We start from the raw sequence: 20,599 nt of genomic DNA on the forward strand, positions 1-20,599 counted from the left end.
GGCAACAATGAATTAAAAATTGTGACGGCGATTACGTATCTAAAAGTTTAATATGTATCAAATATATATATCTTATATTCATTCAAAGACCACGACAAGAGCACTCTTACAATCACAAAATCCTGTACAAACCTAATATTTTTCTATGGAATAGGATAAATAAAGGAAAAGCTCCGTATTTATTTATCTCCCTTTGAGAAAGAGGGGAATTTTAAATCGACTTGTCACACGTTAAAAACATCGATAAAAATACAATTTTCTTGAGGAAAATCCATCTGAAAAAATATTACATTTACTCATGGATTGAGATATAAAATTTTTTTTTACGTCTTCTTCTTTTACTTATTTCAGATCTTTCGATCTGTTAAGTTTAAGGTTGCCTCTGTAGGAGTTCTTTGGAGATGGACTGCCAACTGTCTTTCCATCTTTTTGGTTCTTGGTCTTCCTGGTTGTCTCTTACCCATGGGTTTCCCTTCAAGAGCAATGCGTGGTAGCCTGATTTCTTCCATGCGTTTTACGTGTACCAACCATTGTCTTTTTCTTTGCCTACCCCATCTCACTACGTCCTGTATTCCACATTTTTGTCTGATATTTGTGTTTCTAATTCTGTCTCATCTAGTCTTCCCCATTACGGTTCTTATGTTCTTCATTTCAGAGACTCTTAACATGCTTTTGGTCATGTTTGTTTCCGCTCGGATTTCTATGCCCTATGTCATTATTTGTCCGATGCAGGCCTTATAAATTTTCATTTTGCTGTCTGTTCGCATGAAGGAGTTTGTCCACACTATTTGTCTCAGACATCCTGACATGGCCGTTGCTCTGTTTATCTGGCTTCTCAGATCTTTCTCTGGATCATTGTACTGCGACATATCTATTCCTAGGTATCTGAACTGTGATACTTGCTTAATAATTTTGTTTTCTACTACCAGTGTATGGAATATTCATTTTAATAATGTAACTAAAAAATAGCGAGGATTGTTGCCGAAATTTAATTATTTGAAAAGTTTTTTGGACGTCAAACAGCTTAGAATCCTGTACTCATCCCTTGTACAACCCCATTTGACATATGGAATTCTAGGGTGGGGTGGTGCGGCTGAATGTCATTTAAAGAGCTTGTATTCTGTTCAAAAATGGTTCATAAAAATTATTTACAATAAAAAGAAAACTTTGTGTTCAAACGTTCTCTTTAAGCAGGCGCATCTACTGGATATACATCAGCTACACTGCCTAGATGTTTTAAAATTCATTTATCAGGGGAAAATATCTATTGAACATGTTGACCATGAATATGAAACTAGACATAAGGCGTTTTATCCTAGTTTATGCTCTAAAACTGTTGGACAAAGATCTTCAAAGTTTTTTGCACCTCGATTATATAACATCTTACCAACCTTCCTAAAGGATGTTAAAAGTTACTCTGGGTTTAAAAAAGGGGTATGCAAATGGATGGTTGATCGAGGTAGAGATATATTTAATGACCTAGTTAACTTAAAATATACAAAATAAATTTTCATAAGTACCAGTGAACATTATATATTGTCATAATTAAATTGTATTCCTTTCCACATACAAGTAATTCTATTGCTTTGTGGTAATTCTTTTAACGTTTATTTTGATTCTTAAAATTTAAATATAGTCTTAGTTAAATTGTACTTCGATAATGTGTATTAGATATAGTAGCATATTATGTTATATTGTACTGTACTATTTTGTATCCGTTTTAATTTCAAGAGAAAATGTTTAATAAACGTTATTATTATTATTATTATTAGTTTGCATCTTACCGGCTCTTTAGAGAAAGTTAAGCATTTAGTTTTTTTCTATGGAGATTATCATATTTAATTCTCGGCTTACTCGATAGCTTACTTCAAAGTCTAGAGAAATTTCTTCGGCTGTCTTAGACCTTTGGAGAATACCCATTCCAGGATACAGATGAAGTCTTCCAGGTTCTTGAGTTCTGCTTTAAGTTGGTCTCAACTTGGGAAGCAGTACGGTTGTTTATATCCCTGGGTGGGCTGGCACCCTAAGTAGAACGACTTTATTTTCTTTGCCTAATTTGTTCAGCTTCTCTATCAAATTCCTATTATAATGAAGTTCATAAAAATTTCTGCACTTATTCCTGGGAGACCCTGTATATTGTGTTAATTAATATTATACTAGAATAAAAGGGACTTCGTTTTCTTTTAATAATGACAGTCAATGTATTTTATTGTTAATTATTAAATCATTATTGTAATGAACTTCATTAGTGTTCCGATTGTTAAATTAAATAAGTTAAATATTTAATTGCCATATTGTAAGAGAGTTTTGATCGGTTTTGGTCGCTATAGTTAATGCGAGAACACGAACCGTTCGCGCAGCTCGCCCTATTCTGCTAGTACAGGCTAAGTGGAGGGGAGCACCAGTCGAGTACCTTTGGCTGCAGCAGTTCAAAACGACAGTTTGTGGTCGCACGCGAAACATTGAGTTCGAGTCCGGAGTGCCCCGCCAAGTGACCAGCTGCGAGCCGCCGATCCCCGCCGTACTGCGCTAGGTAAGCACTAGCCGTCAAAGTGTTCGAAGGTAGGTCGTATTCTCGTTATGATTACTAACGGTTACTGTACCACCTAGGCGCGTTTTACGGATAAGGGAGAGCGAAGGTTGCCGAGCAGGCGAAAGAGGGAATACGGGTTGCTAGGGCAGGTGCCGGAAACTATGTCCCTTAAGGGTAGTCGGCTCCGGTATAACGTACCTCTCGGGAAAAGCTAGTTAAGGGTTAATCATTAATTGTTTTATTAAGGGACAGCTAAAGTGGTTCAGTAAACGCACGGGCCGCGAATATTTATGGTGCTTGAACAGGATCTCGCCCAACTCCCGAGGCTGGTTCTGTTGCGCCCGCTTTGCTCTAGGTGTGTCGTCCGGACGGCACCCTGCGACAGTGAAGCTGAACGGGATCTCGCCGAAATCCCGAGGCTGTCCTGACCGGGCTGTGTGTGTGCGTGCTGCGCTTATCCGAACGGCGTACCACTCGCCGAGGCGTCGCTAACTTCAACGTCAATCCGGGACTCGCATCTGTATCCAACGGGACGCTGCTAACTTCAACGTCAATCCGGGACTCGCGTCTGTATCCAACGGGACGCTGCTAACTTCGACGTCAATACAGGACTCGCGTTTGTGTGTCACGGGACGCTGTTAACTTCGAGATCGATCCGGGACTCGCATCCGTGTCCAACTGGACGCTTTTAACTCCGACGCCGATCCGGGGTCCGTGTTTCGCTGTCAAAAAGGACGCCGCTCCGATAAATGCGTTGCTGTGACCATCGGGACGCCTGTAACGACGTCGCCGCCGTTTAGAGAGTCGCGTCGCGGTAGAATGTGTTGCTCCGGTACCTACGTGTCTGGGTCCAATGGGACGCCGCTAACTTCGACGTCACTTCGGGAACGCGTCTTGAGTTCGAGTGATAGAGTCAGTCAGAGAGTTGGGTATTGGGAATCATCGATTAGAACTCTAGAGGTACACGGTTGTTATTATAAATTTTGCTTCGCAAGGTTCTAAACATTCATTTTATTTTACTATTGTTACAATTCGAGAACGTGAACTGTCCTTGATTACTTATGTACATAATTAATTTGTTAATTAAAAACTAGTGTTACGTTATAGTTAATTTTGTGTTTTATTTTCTTTTCGTCTCATCACTCCCTGGTATCTCCACTGTATCAAAGCTACCCGTACTGGCACTAGTGGTCTCTCAAACACTATAAACTTTGGGTGTGGCGCCCGAGGTACCGAACCAAGGCAACTCGGCGTCCGTAAGCGTTCTCAAAAGGAAGAGAACCTCACACTATTAAAGTTATTCTATAATTTTTACTTTTCCTTGCAGATTTCTTCTGTTATCACTAATAAATCAAATTCTATATTCATTTTTACTTATTCATCCCCATGGGGTAATAGATCACCAAACTTTTCCGTTGCACTCCGGAAAAATAAAAAAACCTCCATTTTTATATTGTCATTAAAAGACGACCATCTTGCTTTCGAAACTGTAAAAGTGTGGAAAGGAGTTTTTTGCCCCCAACTGGGACGCTTTAATATATTTTCCCGGATCGTAGCTCTTAACGATAAGACGGAGGAAAATAATTTCCGTCTTTTTTAAATCCTATTTAAAGCATCGGAGGCGTTGCACCAAAAAAGAGAATACCCAAAGAAGATATTTAATTGTCCCGTTGTGTCTCACGTTGAAATTACTTTAAAGGATTATTTTTAACGCTTATTTTATTATTCAGTCTTCAAGGGTAACTATAAATCCTTTGTAATACAGGGTGTCCCAGAAATAAATGCAGATATTTGCAGATAGTGGTAGATCTGGTCAAAAGAAACATCTTTTCTCTTTACCATTTATCAAATAAATTAAAAATAACCCAGTTTTCTTTGTGGTAGGGGGGTGATGAGGTGTTCTGGAGTTTCCCCATTTTCCCTACAGAATCTTCAGTGTCCTGTTAAAAACTTTGTTAAGAAAATTAAAAGTCAGTCAAAAGTCAGTGAAGTCAAAACGACCAGTACATTCGTTGTTATTTATAAAATTATCTAGAGTATTTTCAGACACTTTGGAATATTAAAACACGTTCAAAATTGCAAAAATAATAGAAACATATTTGGCATAAATTATGCAGCTTTCCATATCGGCGTTTCTTTGTTATTTGCAGACACAGCAAATGAATAATACAGTTTGCTACAACAGATTTGGCGCATTCATTTGTTTAAGCAAGCAACGCGATAAATATTTATGAGGTTTACAGTTGTGCTATGTGCTCCTAAACGAATTTGGTTCGGATAATTTAGCGCTGAAACTAAAAGAAATATCTATTCTGTTTCCAGATGATATACAGGATTGTTCACCACATACGACGCGGAGTATTGTGGCTAAACGATGATATTTTTACAAATTGTAAGTTTGGGGTTCGTTGAAGGACTATTAGAGCTACAATTTAAAAATATTTTTACAAGATACAGAGTGTCCCAAATAAATAAAAAATATCAAAGTTGTATTTTTTTAAATGGAACACCCTGTATATTATTACATTTTTAGTTTCTACGATAAAATAAAGGTAAATTTGATTAAGGTTTATTATACTTAAACCTTACCGTTTTTGAAATACTTTCAATTTTGTGAAATTGCAGTAAAAATTTTAAAGCTTCATATCTCCAAGGGTATCAATGTTTTTAATACTAAATATTTAATGAAGTTTATTTATTGATCAGTTATTGTGTTACAATAATAAAAATAATCCTACCTTATACAGAGTGTCTAAAAATTTATTTTAAATAATTATTAGCTTCAAACGGCAATAACTTCTTTAATTTAAATGGAATGCCCTGTATATTTTAGGAGAATCAGATGCACAATTAAATTGTCTATCAAATTCTATTATACCATTTTTTACCTATCCCTTCAAGTTTTGGTAGAAAATGCATTTTCTTTTAATTTAGACCTCATTTACCTCATATATCCATGGAATATTGACATTTTAGATTGTTTTTAAAGTAACAAATGTACAAAATGTACAGACTAGTAATATTATCGTTTTTAGCAAAACGATAATATTACTAGCCCATTTGTATGCAAAAAGAAAACTATTTAAATCTTTATAAAAGAGTATACCATTAATTAAATATAACACCATTATTTCCGCCCATATACCAATTAATTACATACTTAATTGTGTTTGGTTTGGTTTGGTTTGGTTTGGTTTGAATAAATTATTATAAATAAATGTGGATTTGAGTCAGAAATCAATATAATAATAAGTTATCAAATTAAAGTCTCTGTTGTTATAAATAAGCATTTATTAAAAAATGAAATATCATTTTTAAGGTGTTACTTTTTATCACACTGTCTAATGCCCATACAAAATTCAGTTTTTTAGTATTTGGAGCAATTATTATTAATCAACGCAAATAGTCTGTTAATGTAGTTTGAATACTGGAATCATATTAATTGATCCTCTTTAATAAATATTTAAACAATTTTTCTTATTTTTTAATGAAATAAACTAATTATATCGACAATATTAGTATCTGTACTCTTTAAAATTTGGTACATCTTTAAAAATAATCTAAAATGTCAATAGTCCTTGGGTATATTGATAAATAAGTTCTAAATTACAAGAAAATGCATTTTCTACGGAAACTTAAAGAGATAGGTAAAAAATGGTATAATATAATTTGATAGACAATTAAATTGTGCATCTGATTCTCGTAAAATATACAGGGTGTTCCATTTAAATTAAACAAGTTATTGCCAAGTTTGAAGCTAATAATTATTTAAAATAAATTTTTAGACACTCTGTATAAGGTAGTATTATTTTTATTATTGCAACACAATAATTGATCAGTAAATAAACTTCAGTAAATATTTAGTATTAAAAACTTTGATACCGTTGGAGAAATGAAGCCTTAAAATTTTTACTGCAATTTCACAAAATTGAAAATATTTCAAAAACGGTAAGGTTTAAGTATAATAAACCTTAATCAAATTTACCTTTATTTTAATCGTAGAAACTAAAAATGTAATAATATACAGGGTGTTCCATTTAAAAAAAATACAACTTTGATATTTTTTACTTATTTGGGACACTCTGTATCTTGTAAAATTATTTTTAAATTGTACCTCTAATAGTCCTTCATCGAACCCAAAACTTACAATTTGTAAAATCTCAGATAGCATTATGCTCCTTCCTTAGTCTTCTTATTCAAAGATTGAAAAATATGTCTCCAACATCACGACATGCCATTTTCAAACCTTCTTTATTGCACTTATTAAACGTTCAATAGGTTTGTCCTTCTCGAGGACCTGACTTTGCGCATGCGCATTAAAAGTTGCACGTATTTCCAAAATAATCACAATTTTATACAGTTTAGAAAGTACAAATTATACATTGTTATGGAAACCAACTTCTCATTGTCATCATATTGTCATAATCTTATTTCCATTGTGTAACGATGCTTGTTTTTGCGTTTTTTTTTATTTTAAAAATTGTATTAATTACTCTGTTATAGACCGCTTTTATGTAGCCAAGGATACAAGTGTGTTCAGTGAGAAGTTAATTTTAAGTTTGGGCAACTATATTTCTATTTTTTTTTTCGTTGGACTTTCTAAATACTCATAAAAATGACTATAAAGTGTTTAGTGCGTGAAAGTTCTAATACAAAGGTCCCCGAATTTTCTTTTCATAGGCAAGTAAAGTATTCAGTTGTTCTTTTATTTATATTAAGCCACATGCATACTTTCTGGTTAGATTTCCTAAGAATATTGATATTCGGACGGAGTGGCTGAACGTATTTTTTATATAATTTAATTTTTTTGACAGTAAGCATTTTACAAATTAAATTTTTAAAATTAATGTTCAAATTTGGCGCGTGGACGATAGGGATACATCCTCGACAAGGATAGATAGAGTAAAAGCACCACGTTTGCAACAAAAAAAGAAGATAAATGAAAGTCGTTGATATGTTTGCGACAGTTTCCATGGTAATTTACTTATCCATATAAGTATATATGATCTAGGACTAGTACAGTATAAATATTTGGGAATACAAAAAAGAATAATTTTAAAAATGAACTTTTGAGCCAATTTTTATGTACCTGAAGATATAAAATGTATTAATAAATTTATTAGTAGCCACAATAATTAGAAAAAGATTGATAGGTGATAACAAAGGTGATATTAGTCAACTCAACACTGCAGCCTCATCACAACTCTCATTATTTTAGCTCGTTTAGATAGAGAGCATTCAGATTTTTTGCTCCCCAGATGAAAATTTTGTCATTATCTGATACAGCAGTGAAAAAAATACCAACAGTTTATAGCTACGCTTTGGGGGCCTGTATTTTTCGATGGCAAATGACAGAAAGAATGGTTTCAGAGATTTGATACGGTGGTGAAAAATGCTGATGACATTCGACAGAAACGTCTTAGTATATAACGTAACGTCAAATTGTATTCCTGATATCGCAATAACTAAGTGTTAGATCACAGCAATTTCTTTAAATATTTTTTCCACAGACTTTGATTTAAAATAGAAAATTTAATGTCCATAAGAATAACCTGTAACAAAAACTACATAAAATAATTTCTAAGTCTTTTCACTCAAACTCAACTCATAGTATTATAAAAAAAATCTGAAAAAGTATCCAGCAATGTATAAAGCCCTTTAGTTCTTTGGCAAACAGCCAATTAGAGTTTTATTTGCAGAACAATTGTGGATATTCTGAAAAATGAAACGAACTGGTGGGGTGTTTTATATAACTTTTGTTTTGCGTAAAACTCTACGTTGAGTTTCCTAAAAGGAATTGAATGTTTGACTTTTATTTTGTTTGTTCTAAATATAAAGAAAGTTTTAAAATTAGGACGTATTTATTTATATAACTTCTTCATTCTTAAAATATACACGGTGTTCAGATTAATACAATTTAGAATTACATAACAGAGGATGTCATGATTTACTTTTCCTTGCTTAAAATTTTACAATTGAGAATTCTTTATATTGAACTAGCGTGTACCCGGACTTCGTTTGCGTCGAATTAATCATTTGTAATGGTGATGATAAAGCAAAGCAAGCATTTCCATTAACATACAAACTGGATAAAAATTTTTCACATTTATGTCAGCACATTTATGTCATTATACATAACTTGGTAATATTTGAGTGGTAGTTTCATCTCGTTCGAATTTGATTTTCGAAAAATCCGTTTGCCAAAAATAAGCTTTTTACGTCAAGCAGTTTAAGCAGAATCGTGATAAATCAATTACCCAACTTTTTGGAACACCCTGTATGAATTTTTAAAAAATTTCGAAATATGTAAAAAAACCAAATAAATTGTGTGTGTCCAAGCGTTTTCCCGAAAAACTAATAAGTTTTTTAAATAACGAATAACTAACAAAAAGTTTTTTAAATAACGAATATTGTAATATTTGGGGGGTCGTTTGACCCCCTTGAAACTGGAATTTCGAAAAATCACAACCCCACAGTCAATCCGTTTGCCAAAAATCAGCTTTAAACGTCAAGCAGTTTAAGCAGAATCGTGATTACTCAATGGTCATATTTTATGAAACACCCTGTACGAATTTTTAAAAAATCTTAAAATATGTAAAACAACAAAATAAAACATACGTGTTTAAGAGTTTTTCTGAAAAACTCACCGGTTTTTAAATAAAAAATATTCTAATATTTGAGGGGTGGTTTCACCCCCTTAGAATTCGAGTTTCAAAAAATCCCTTCTTATCGAACCTCTACACCCTAAAGTCAATCCGTTTTCCAAAAATCGGCTTTTTACGTCAAGCGCTTTAAGCAGGATCGTGATTTATCTATGACCAGATTTTTCAAAACACCCTGTATACATTTTTAGAAAATCTTAAAATATGTAACAAAGCAAAATAAAAAATACGTGTTTAAGCGTTTTTTCGGAAACTTGGCAGTTTTTTAAATAAAAAATATTGTAATATTTGAGGGGTGGTTTTAGTTTTTTTTAGTTTAGTTCCCCTTGGAACTGGAATTTCGAAAAATCCCTTCTTATCGAATCTCTACACCCTAGAATCAACCTGTGTGCCAAAGTTGAGCTTCTTACGTTGAGTGGTTTGAGCAGGATCGTGATTAATCAGTGTGTCAGTCACTTAAGGATTTTATATATTAGTATAGATTAAAAAATAAAAAGTAAAGTAAAGATTTCAGTTAACGTCTCCTTTTTGCTGCCAGGGCTAATCTGGACGGAGCCTACTTTGTTTACACGGAATCCGAACCGCGGTTTTCGGCCATATCATGGTCAAAGGCCTACTACTAAATGGACTTAGGAAGTGTCTAAATCAACTCTAACTCACGAGATATCCGATCTCATCCGGCCTCGAACCGGCGTGTATGAGCAGTGTGTATCAATAGATTTCACACTTTTCCCTTGAACAAAAGCACGATACAGTTTCGAACTGGTCACCCGTCCATCTACCAGTATCGCCTTACGTCGCTTAACTTCTAATGGGAACCGGTGTTTCAACGTAGCTAAGCCGTTACTATTAAAAAAACAGGGTATAGCCTTTTATTTCTTACTGAATTAATAATATAAGCTTATATCGTCTTGGTTACATTAACCAGAGTCATAACACCCTTAGGACATTAGGATGCCACAATTCTCTCTAACTTTTATAGATAACAACCATGAAATACAATAGAAATTATGAATAATAATATAAAATGAAAATGGACACTCATCTAACTACTCTGTTAATTTATTTACATCATTTAATGTTACATATAACAAATTTATAAGAGAATAGTTTCATCAACATCTCCTGCTACAATATTTTTCTGTTCCAGCCGCTGAAGGTATGTTTTATACTCCTTCTTTGTTCTTTTTGGAATGGATTCTCTTTCAAGTGCGTGGTGTGACACGGCCTTGAATTTTTACTCCCATCGATATAATGATTACAATATCACAGTAGTCGTATAGTTAAATTTTACAACGGTATTTCCAGCATATTATTTAAGTAAATAACGGTTAACTTCGCAACACGGACATGAAGCAAAAACTCTACCGCGCGTCGGACTTTGGTAACAGATGTTTCTTAGTTTATTACCCAAACTACGGTCAGCAGAATTATCTTAGATAACAGCAGCGTGTCGGTATGCGCCGATGTGTGGTTTTCAGTTAATTCCGTACAGAAGTTCACAAGTGGAACAAAACAGCAACGAAATTGAATCCAAGGGGATTGAATTGCAGATGTGTAAGAATAATTAGTTTGAAAGATTATTCTGTAACGTTTACGCCTAGTATAATTGAGTGGTTTGTCAAAACCAAATATCAGATACTGAATTATTAGAATTTATTAGACTTTAATGTTTTCTAAGACTCAAAAAGAGTATTTCGTATTTCAATATAAAGAATTTTTAATTGTAAATTTTTAAATAAGAAAAGGTTAATCATAAAATCGTATATTATGTAATCTTAAATTTTATAAATCTTAAAATAACACTGTGTGAAACGCTTCCACAGGTAAGTTTTTCGAAATTTGTAATCTAGCATTTAATGAGTAATGTAAATCTCATATACAGGGTTGTTCACTTCATTCGACACGGAGTACTGTAGCCAAATTGTAGCCATGATTAGATTTTTAGAAAGTGTTAATGATGGAATCGTTGGAAGACTACCAAAGCTACAATTTTAAAATATTTTCAAAAGGTACAGAATATCCCAAATAAAAAATATCAAAGTTGCATTTTTTTAAAAGGAATATCCTGTGTATTATTAGATTTTTAGTTTCTACGGATTAAAATAGTAGTAAATTTAATTAAGGTTTACCGCACTTTAATCTTACTATTTTTAAAATATTCACAATTTTTTAAAAATGCAGTAACAATTTTAATACTTTAAAGTTTTTAAAACCAAATATTGTACTGAAGTTTTTCTATTTACTAGATTTTGTATTGCAATAATAAAAATTATACTACCTTATACAGAGTCTCTAAAATTTTTTAAATTAATTAAAAACTTTAAACGGTGACTTTTAGGTTTGTAGCTTCTAAATAAACGATCTACGTAAAGCATCTAGCTCATTTGCCAGTTCAGACTTAGAATTTAGAGTTACAACTCGCATTTTCATTGGAGGACACTGTCATATTTATCTCAAACCAAAAATCAACGAGAATATTCGTATAATTTAATAAAATTACTATAAATTACTATAAATAATGAATTGTTTGTAATTGAGCTGAAATTTCTGTATTATTAATCCGGTAAATGATGGAGATAGACAATTGTGATTGATTAAAATTTTATTTTAACATGAAACTTTTTTTAACAACATTCTGAGAATTCAAATAATGAATTGAATAATGACCAGACAAGTGACATCTGTCTAAAAAGGACAACGATTTTGAGTGGCAATTGGGTTATGTAAAATTTAGAGTGACAATTTTGATTATGTAAAACAAATACATATGCTATGAGTTTACTGGTTGCCGAACGGTTAACATTAATTAAAAAATAAATCCCCAATACGAATAACGAACAAAACCAACGTTTTGTTCGTCATCCAAACAAAAACAGACCACAGACTACACAAAACAAATTGGTTAGGTTAGGTGGTGTATTAGTAGCAGATAGTAGTAGTCAGAGTTATAGATTTCGAATAACTCGGTTATTTTGAACTTATTCGAAAAACGGTAAAGAAAAATATATATGATTCTTTTATCGAGATCTACCAGCCCCGAAAATATTTGCACTTATTTAGGACTTGCCCTGTATAATCCCGTTCAAAATATCAAACAGTAGCACAAGTTTACGACCTATTAACACCCCCTTAATTAAACGTGATTAATCACCTGTAAACTAATTATAGTTTATTTATCTTGGCCGTAATATTATCAGTAATATCGGCGAATTGTTGGGTGCCAGTTAGCGGCAGATTAATTAGGCTAACCGTCAGTTATTTGGACGCGGTAATTAGTTACTTTGTCGCTACCGGTGAATGCAATTAGCGCTGAAGAATTTACCGTGCTCTGTGCTCTATTGACTCTATCGTTTTATCGGACTTAATTAATTATTAGTTACATGTTTCGGACAAAATTTCACGGCACTAGATTCAAACAAATAGGGACGAAATCACAGAATGTCAAAACAGTTTAAAAATTTTTATTGAATGTGTTTGCTAATTTCAAAGTGCTTTTTAATTTAATACAATTAACTTGGTTAAACTAAGAGCTGGCAAAGGTTAGTTTTGGGTTGAGATTTCCGTATGTAATAAGAGTACAATGGGTTTATAATGTACTGAACAAAGAGAAAACAGTAAAAACGTTGCCAAACGTATGAAATAAAATGAGAAACTGTGCTCATTGCTAAGAGACGTGGAAGGAAATATAGTAGATTCTTATCAATATCTACCAGCCCTGAAAATATTTACACTTATTTTAGACTACTTTATTTCCTTTCTTTTAAGAATAATATTTTTTTTCCTGCGTAGTAAAAAGAGAAAATAAAAAAGCAATCTGCCAGACCTCGAGTGTGTCATTTTTTTGCGGGCTCGGTTTTTCTAGGAGAGCAATATCTAAGGGCGACTTTACTCTACTAATGTCGCATCCCTTAAGACCTGTGTCTGCACGGGACCATTTGTCACTCCGGACGTACGTTTTCTTCAGAATAAACTCAAAATATCCGCCATTTCTTCCAGGAAAACCTTTCTTTACCTATTTTTCCTTAGGTCCGATGATAAATTGCAAAAGGGATGTGCGAATAATTTCCAGAATTTTTTTTAAAGAGAAAAAAAACCTATCTTCTTTAAATCGACATATTTAAAACTGTAATTGGGTTATTATGAAAAAAATATACACCATAATGGACAATTTGCATGCATTTTTAAATTACTTGAAATAAGAGGACATCAGTAAAAATATTTTTTCAAAATTCCCTAAAAATATACTAATAATTTGTCGTTTTGTGTCTTGGGTCGACCGCAAAGTGGACCAAAATGGCCGAATTAAATTCCGATATTGATCAAGTATATTTGGTCCAAGTATACTTGGACCGTCTCAACCAGGCTTAATAAAAAATCCCTAGACTTACCGCTTCCAGGGACGTATATGTTCAGGAACAGGCAGTCCTCCGACTGATTGGCCAGCAACGGAAGCAGCTTCTTCAAATACTGATAGCGGCCTTTGGGCATAAACTGCAAGGCTGCAGTCTTGTTTGTTATATCTGGGTACTTTTGGGGACAGACAGCTCCGAAAGTATCAGCTAGCCTGGTACCTGGCCAGGAAACGGGTGCTTGGGGAGGCTGGAATCTCAGCGGACCTACAGGGGGTGCTGCGTAGGGTACTCCACGAAAGACCTGACGGGAGAAAAGAAATATATATATGTAGAAAAATAAATAAAAGTTCGTCGTCTACATCAACACAATATTTGACAAGTGCACATGCTTCTTCTACTTTTACTTCGACTGTTGACAAGTGTCAAATAAAATTTGTAGTTTTGTTATCAATTTTTTCATTTCAATTTTAGACACACATGTGGGGGATGAAGATACGACAACGTGTCCTTTTTTAACCAGTGCACGCAAGTTTATAATTGACATTCTTAAAAATTATTTTTAAGCCACGAGATAACTTTCTATCAAACGATATTGAAAAATATTTTTCTCCACTTGCAAAGTCGAATTTTCAGAAATCGCAAACTTATACCTACGTTTTCTAATTATTTTATACACTAATCAAGAAGCATAATATACATAGTTTTTCACCACATACGACACGGAGTATTGTAGCTATAAGATTAGATTTTTACAGATTTTAAGTTTTGGGTTCGTTGAAGGACTATTAAAGCTACAATCTAAAAATAATTTTACAATATACAGTGTCCCAAATAAGTAAAAAATGTTATTGTTGTATTTTTTAAATGGAACACCCTGTATATTATTCTATTTTTAGATTCTACGATTGAAACAAAGGTAAATTTGATTAAGGTTTATCATACCTAAACCCAAAGCTTAAACCTTACCGTTTTTGAAATATTTTCAATTTTGTGAAATTGCAGTAAAAAATTTAAAGCTTCATTTCTCCAAGGGTATCAAAGTTTTTAATACTAAATATTTACTAAAGATTATTTATTGATCATATATTGTGTTGCAATAACAAAAATTATACTACCTTATACAGAGTATCCAAAATTTTATATTAAACAATTACTAGCTTTAAACGGCAATCACTTGTTTAATTTAAATAGAACACCCTGTATATTTTACGTGAATCAGATGCGCAATTTAATTGTCTATCAAATTGTACTATAGCATGTTTTCCCTATATCTTCTCTATCAAATATCTACTCTATCAAGTTTTTGTGGAAAATGCATTTTTGTATAATTTAGACCTCATTTACCACTGTATGAGAAGAGATAGGTAAAAATGGTATGATACAATTTGATAAACAATTAAATTGTGCATCTGATTCTCATAAAATATACAGGGGGTTCCGTTTAAATTAAACAGGTTATTGCCGTTTAAAGCTAGTAATTATTTAAAATAATTTTTGGACACTCTGTATTAGGTAGTATAATTTTTATTATTGTAACACAATTTAGTAGATCGAAATACTTCAGTACAATATTTGGTTTTAAAAACTTAAATACTACCAGAGAAACAAAGCGTTAAAATTATTCCTGTATTTTGACAAAAACCTAAATATTTCAAAAACGTAATAATATACAGGGTGTTCCATTTAAAAAAATATAACTTTGATATTTTTTATTTATTTGGGACACTCTGTATATTGTAAAAATATTTTTAAATTGTAGCTCTAGTAGTCTTTCAACGAACCCAAAATTTACAATTTGCAAAAATTTAATCGTTTAGCTACAATACTCCGTGTCATGGGCGCCGGACAGGGGGGGCAAGAGGGGTCATTTGCCCCCGCCCCCCTGGATCACTGAAACAATAAAAATAAAAGCTATCTTCTTACATCCATCTGTAAAAAAATAATCATTATTATGAAATTGTTAGGTGTTACCTGTCAAATAATAAAAAATGTGGTAATTATTGGGAAAACTGGAAATCGTCCGATTTTCACCAAAATTGGTATACACACTATTTTGAGGTCGTAGATTACGAATCTATTTTTTTCTTGGCGGTCTCTTACCGTTTTTCAGAAAAACGGAAAATTATTTCAACATGAATTTTTCTTTATTTCGGCCCTATAAAGTAATAATTTCACTATATTTTCATTATATTATAGTTTATCTAAAAGCCACACTTGATTGGGGATAGAAAAGTGTCCAACATTTTACTGAAAAACACTTTTCTTAACAAAATAGCAAAGAAAATTGAGACCAGATGGAAGTTTGACATTTGATATATCCTTCTTTCTCTCTCCTATGTAATAAGAGAGACAAATATATTCTAGACCTAATCTAGAAATTTGAAAATTTACAACGTTGCCATATCTTCTATTTTTTCGGGTGATTAGGGATTTTAAATAAATTACCTATTATGAGATCGACAATAATTAAATATACACCTATATCCACAAAATTACGCGGAAGAGTTTTGATTGCATTGGTTTTAACTTCTTTGCGGAGGGGGTTAATCTTTTTTTAGTTAATCTAATAATATAACAACAAAAGATTAACACCCTCTGCATGGAAGTTGTAACCAATGCAATCAAAACTCTTTCGTGCAACTTCGTGGGTATAAATAGTCAGATCTCGTTGGTAAAATAGCAGTTATGGGAAGGAGCCGTTCTTCTGGCGACCGCCTTTCGTAATTCCAGAATGAGCGAAAAAAACACGCTAAATTTAGGTTTAGCATTGGCAACGTTGCTTTAAATGCCAGAAACACATAAACTTACTTCGGGTTTCTCTTATTACCGATTCTGAACCGTCCTAGAACTGTGATGCGTATGCGCAGAAGGAAATATGAAGACATTATTTCATTTGCGCATGCGCTGCAGAGTTCTTGGACGGTTCAGAATCGGTAATAACAAGAACCCGAACAAAGCTATAATCTAACATTTTCAGATTGTTTACAAATTTATTTTAGCAAATTTTCCTCTATTATGCATAGAATTTGTTAAAAAGTAACAGAAAATAGCAAAACATTATTGATTATTGAATACCTAACAAAATATGTGCTAGAAAACCTTAAAAATATGAGAAATTAAGAAAAAATTCGATATTGAAATTATTTTCCGTTTTTCTGAAAAACGGTAAGAGTCCGCCAAGAAAAAAGTTCAGATTCGTAATCTACGACTTCAAAATAGGGTGTATACCAATTTTGGTGAAAATCGGACGATTTCCAGTTTTCCCAATAATTACCAAAAATGTCAATTTTTTATTCATTTTTACCTTGCCCCCCCCCTAAATTTCATTCTTCCGGCGCCCATGCTCCGTGTCGTATGTGGTGAACAACCCTGTACTTTACACTCAGCTATATCCAAATGTAATTTCTTTCTATTTCATATATGTATTTCGTTGGTAAGTGGAAAATTAAGTAATCTATGAACTAAGAAATTTAAACTAGCCATCTTATGTTCAACACTATGATATGACTCGTTAGGAATATATCTGCATATATTTTTTCTATAGATATCAAATTCCAGGCAATTATTATTATTTCTAATAACTAATACATCTAGAAATGGTAATCTATCGTTGTTCTCAATTTCATAGGGAAATTTAATGGAAGGAAAACGATTGTGTGTATTGTGGGGATTTAGCGTTTTATTTTGCCATCATTACACTTGTTAGGTACAAATGAGTAATATCTTAAGCAACACTTACTTCTACAGGTTCCAAATGTCTGGAATTCAGCTCCAAAATAATACCCCTGATCGCTCCAGTTTGTATCTCCACTATTCTAGAACTGTACCTTGGTGGACCAGTCTCTGTTTCACCGCGAGTTGACGAGAGAATTACGACGAATACCACCAAAAACAGAACCCTGTGACGAGCCGCTACTGAGGCTGAGCTGCTGCTGATATAGAACGGGGGAATATTACGACGGCTGCCATAGGCGGCGCATCGAGGAAGCATGGTCTGCGGCGCGACGTAAAAGGCATCACTCTGGCGCAACGCGACGCCACTGGCCGTGGAGCAAAGGGGGAAGGCTGAAAATAAATGAATACTATTTGAAAAATGTGGTTTATTATCTTTTAGTAAATCAAACAGTTTTAAATCACAAATTTTTCGAAACTTTTAAGAAACAGATGTGGCTCACCCCAAGTAGCATTTTCACGACTTGCGACCACATGTTTACTAAACACAACGTTGGATTAGTTACAAAAAATAGTTAGCTCCGTACCTTAGGTATTAAAATAAATGTAAACGTTGTTGTAACGTTGTGCCGACGTTGAACTAGTACTAAAGCTAAGTAAAAGCTTCTGCGACATCGAATAAACGTTGTCTTGTAACCTTTTTTGCTTAAGTGATCTTTAGGTGATTCGGACAACGTAGTTACAATGTTGGGCAATAAAGAGTTTTCACGTCACTTTCAGGACCTATTCCAACGTTATGCAAACGTCGTCTGTTTTACTAATTCCAACGTTGTTTAGATTTCCATATTCTTACATTGGTAGGATGTCGAGCCACTACGTTTTTGCAACTGTATTGAACCATAACCTTAAATCTTAAATTTTCACTTCATTGTTCTGTTCAGTCAGACAGTTCAGTGCTGTTTTTGTTTTTATAAAAAAATATTTAATTAAAATGGGACATAAGAGAGGTACATATATAAAACTAAATTTAAATAAACATCGACATATTACCGATACTTTATCCACTCCCTCGTTTATTTAGAATATAGAGGGCGGCACAAGCTAGACTCTAGGATGACTAAATTAGGCAATCTTGCGACTAGTATACTACTTGTGAAGGCCGAACTGCGACTTTATTAGTCCAGTATGCGACTACTCGAACTACTCCATCTTAATCTCCAAAACAACAAAGTGAAAGCCGCCATGTTGTTGAATAGGAAAATGTTTCGTTCCTAAAATAGCAATTCCTGCTTTTTGAATACATTAACTTGAAATATTTGACCCTAAACAACACGCGGAAACAATTTTTTCGACTGCGAATAAATTATTCTCATTTTACTAAAAAAAATTCAAGAAATTTTTTAAAACTTCTTTAATTTTAAGGCCCATTAGTATTTTTTAAAGTAGAAACAATACATTTATCAATAAAGTTGTTTGCGTTTAACTTTTTTGCCTTGGGTAACGAGTTACAGAGTCGGTTAAAGTGTTTCAATAATTATGATCTTCAAACATCCTCCACACTTAAATACTTTTGTTTTGTTTTCCTTTACTGCCATCTGGCATATGTCTCTAACTAAATGATAAAAATAATATTTTTACTATAATTATCTCAATTCAGGATAAAACGCGACTTAGACGCCATATTTATTATAGTTTTGTATTTCTGTGAATTAGGATTTTAAACAACGTTGCAGTTTGTACTAAATTAGGCTGCTAGCCAACGTCGGTATCCAACGTCGTTTCGACCCAAAAATTATTCTCCAAACTAGTGCAGACTAGGGTTGGCAGGAGGCTGTGCCGACGTTGCGCCCCGACGTTTGGTCGCGTGACACAACGGTGCCCCGACGTCCAAATGCTGCTTGGGACATTTACAAAGAGTTCGAACCCGTTTTGTGCCTGAAAAGTTCCCATAATTTATTTGACATTATGTCAAAATATGATATCATAACCTTACTTTAATTGTTTGGATTTTGTTCTATAATTTTTGCATTTAATCATTGTTCAACTTTTTATAGTACTATAATTAAAAAAGCAGAAAGAAGGACATATGGTTAGTACAGATGTACAGATATTTTTCTTATGTGATTTTATATGATGATTTATTTTAGGAATGCATATAATAACAGCCACTACCCATACCCAACAGGAGACCGAAAAAAAATGTTACCAGCAAACTTTTTTTTCTTTTTTTCCACAAAGTAATACATGTTTTTATGTTTTAGTTGTGATATAATAAGTAAATAAAAATGTTTTAATTATTTTGACCAGAAGTTTTGATTGCCGTTGTTGACAGGTGACTAGTTTGAAATTTCTACACAGATAGCGCCAAATCGAAACATTTTGGAAATTAGGATTAATTTTCGAAACAAGAGTTTCTCTTTTTTTGGATACAAATATGATATAATTTAGATGATTTGTGTCCGACTCCATGTCAATTTTATAAAATAATGAATGAAAATTCCGCCATGTTGGCTAGTGATAGCGTTTTTAACTAAAAATATATAACTTTATCGGCTGTTGAGCTGTTAAACTCATAAGAACGCGTTCTACTTACATTGATTTATATATTTTTATTTTCAGAACCTTGATATAAAAATAAAAATATATATTTTAAACAAAAAAATGTTTTGTAGGTACGAATAATGATATTATAGAATAGGAATTAAAAATATGAAAGTACATTATTAAATTAAACGATGAATTTGCTTTTGCCAGACATTTTTTGTGTGAGAAAACCTAAAAACGAATCTTAAGACAAAAAAAAATATAGCGGAGATCGACATTGTTGATGGTTGTTTTCATTTAGAAATCAAGACACAGACATAGACTATTTTATTTTGGTATATTGTTTCTTCACATTTAGAAACAGTGGCTGCTGAAAACGTGAACATCTTGGACACAAATTGCACAAAATATTTCGAAACGTTTCCTCTAAAAGTTTTGATTTTGCATCGAAACATTTCAGGAAACGAAACGGCTAGCAAACATCACATTGGAAACACATGTAATAAAGCCATATAAAATATATAGGTTTGGAAAATGTTTCCAATTTGTGGCATACCGTTTCCATTTTGTGTCAAGAAACAGACACGATTATTAGAAACATTACCTAAAATGTGTCCAAAAATGCTACTTGGGTTTATGCTAAAACGTCATAGTTGTCATGACAGAACAAAAATATTTATTATTAAAAATTATTTAAAACCCCCCCATTAAGCTACCCAAAAAACTAAATGCATGACGACATCAAAACATAGACAAACAATTAAAAAGAGACTGACAAATCTCATGGTAAAGAGTGGGACCGCGTTCCTGTAGCGCAACTCAGAATAACAATT

The 20,599-nt window shown here is 33.0% G+C and overlaps 1 protein-coding gene across 1 annotated transcript in view; it reads right to left on the bottom strand.

The window, feature by feature from the left end:
* Window positions 1–20,599, bottom strand: part of LOC115877072 (neuroligin-4, Y-linked-like) — a 259,288-nt gene that overhangs the window by 219,366 nt on the left and 19,323 nt on the right. Inside the window, exons 2-3 of the mRNA XM_030893146.1 lie at window positions 17,290–17,615; window positions 13,587–13,851 (exon numbers count right to left, since the gene is read on the bottom strand). Of these exons, the coding sequence (XP_030749006.1) occupies window positions 13,587–13,851; window positions 17,290–17,541 (517 nt within the window). The 5' untranslated portion in view covers window positions 17,542–17,615. The remainder of the gene's footprint in view (window positions 1–13,586; window positions 13,852–17,289; window positions 17,616–20,599) is intronic.

Source organism: Sitophilus oryzae, unplaced genomic scaffold, assembly GCF_002938485.1.
Source record: "Sitophilus oryzae breed Bouriz unplaced genomic scaffold, Soryzae_2.0 scaffold_1442_pilon_pilon, whole genome shotgun sequence".
NCBI classification, from domain to species: domain Eukaryota; kingdom Metazoa; phylum Arthropoda; class Insecta; order Coleoptera; family Curculionidae; genus Sitophilus; species Sitophilus oryzae.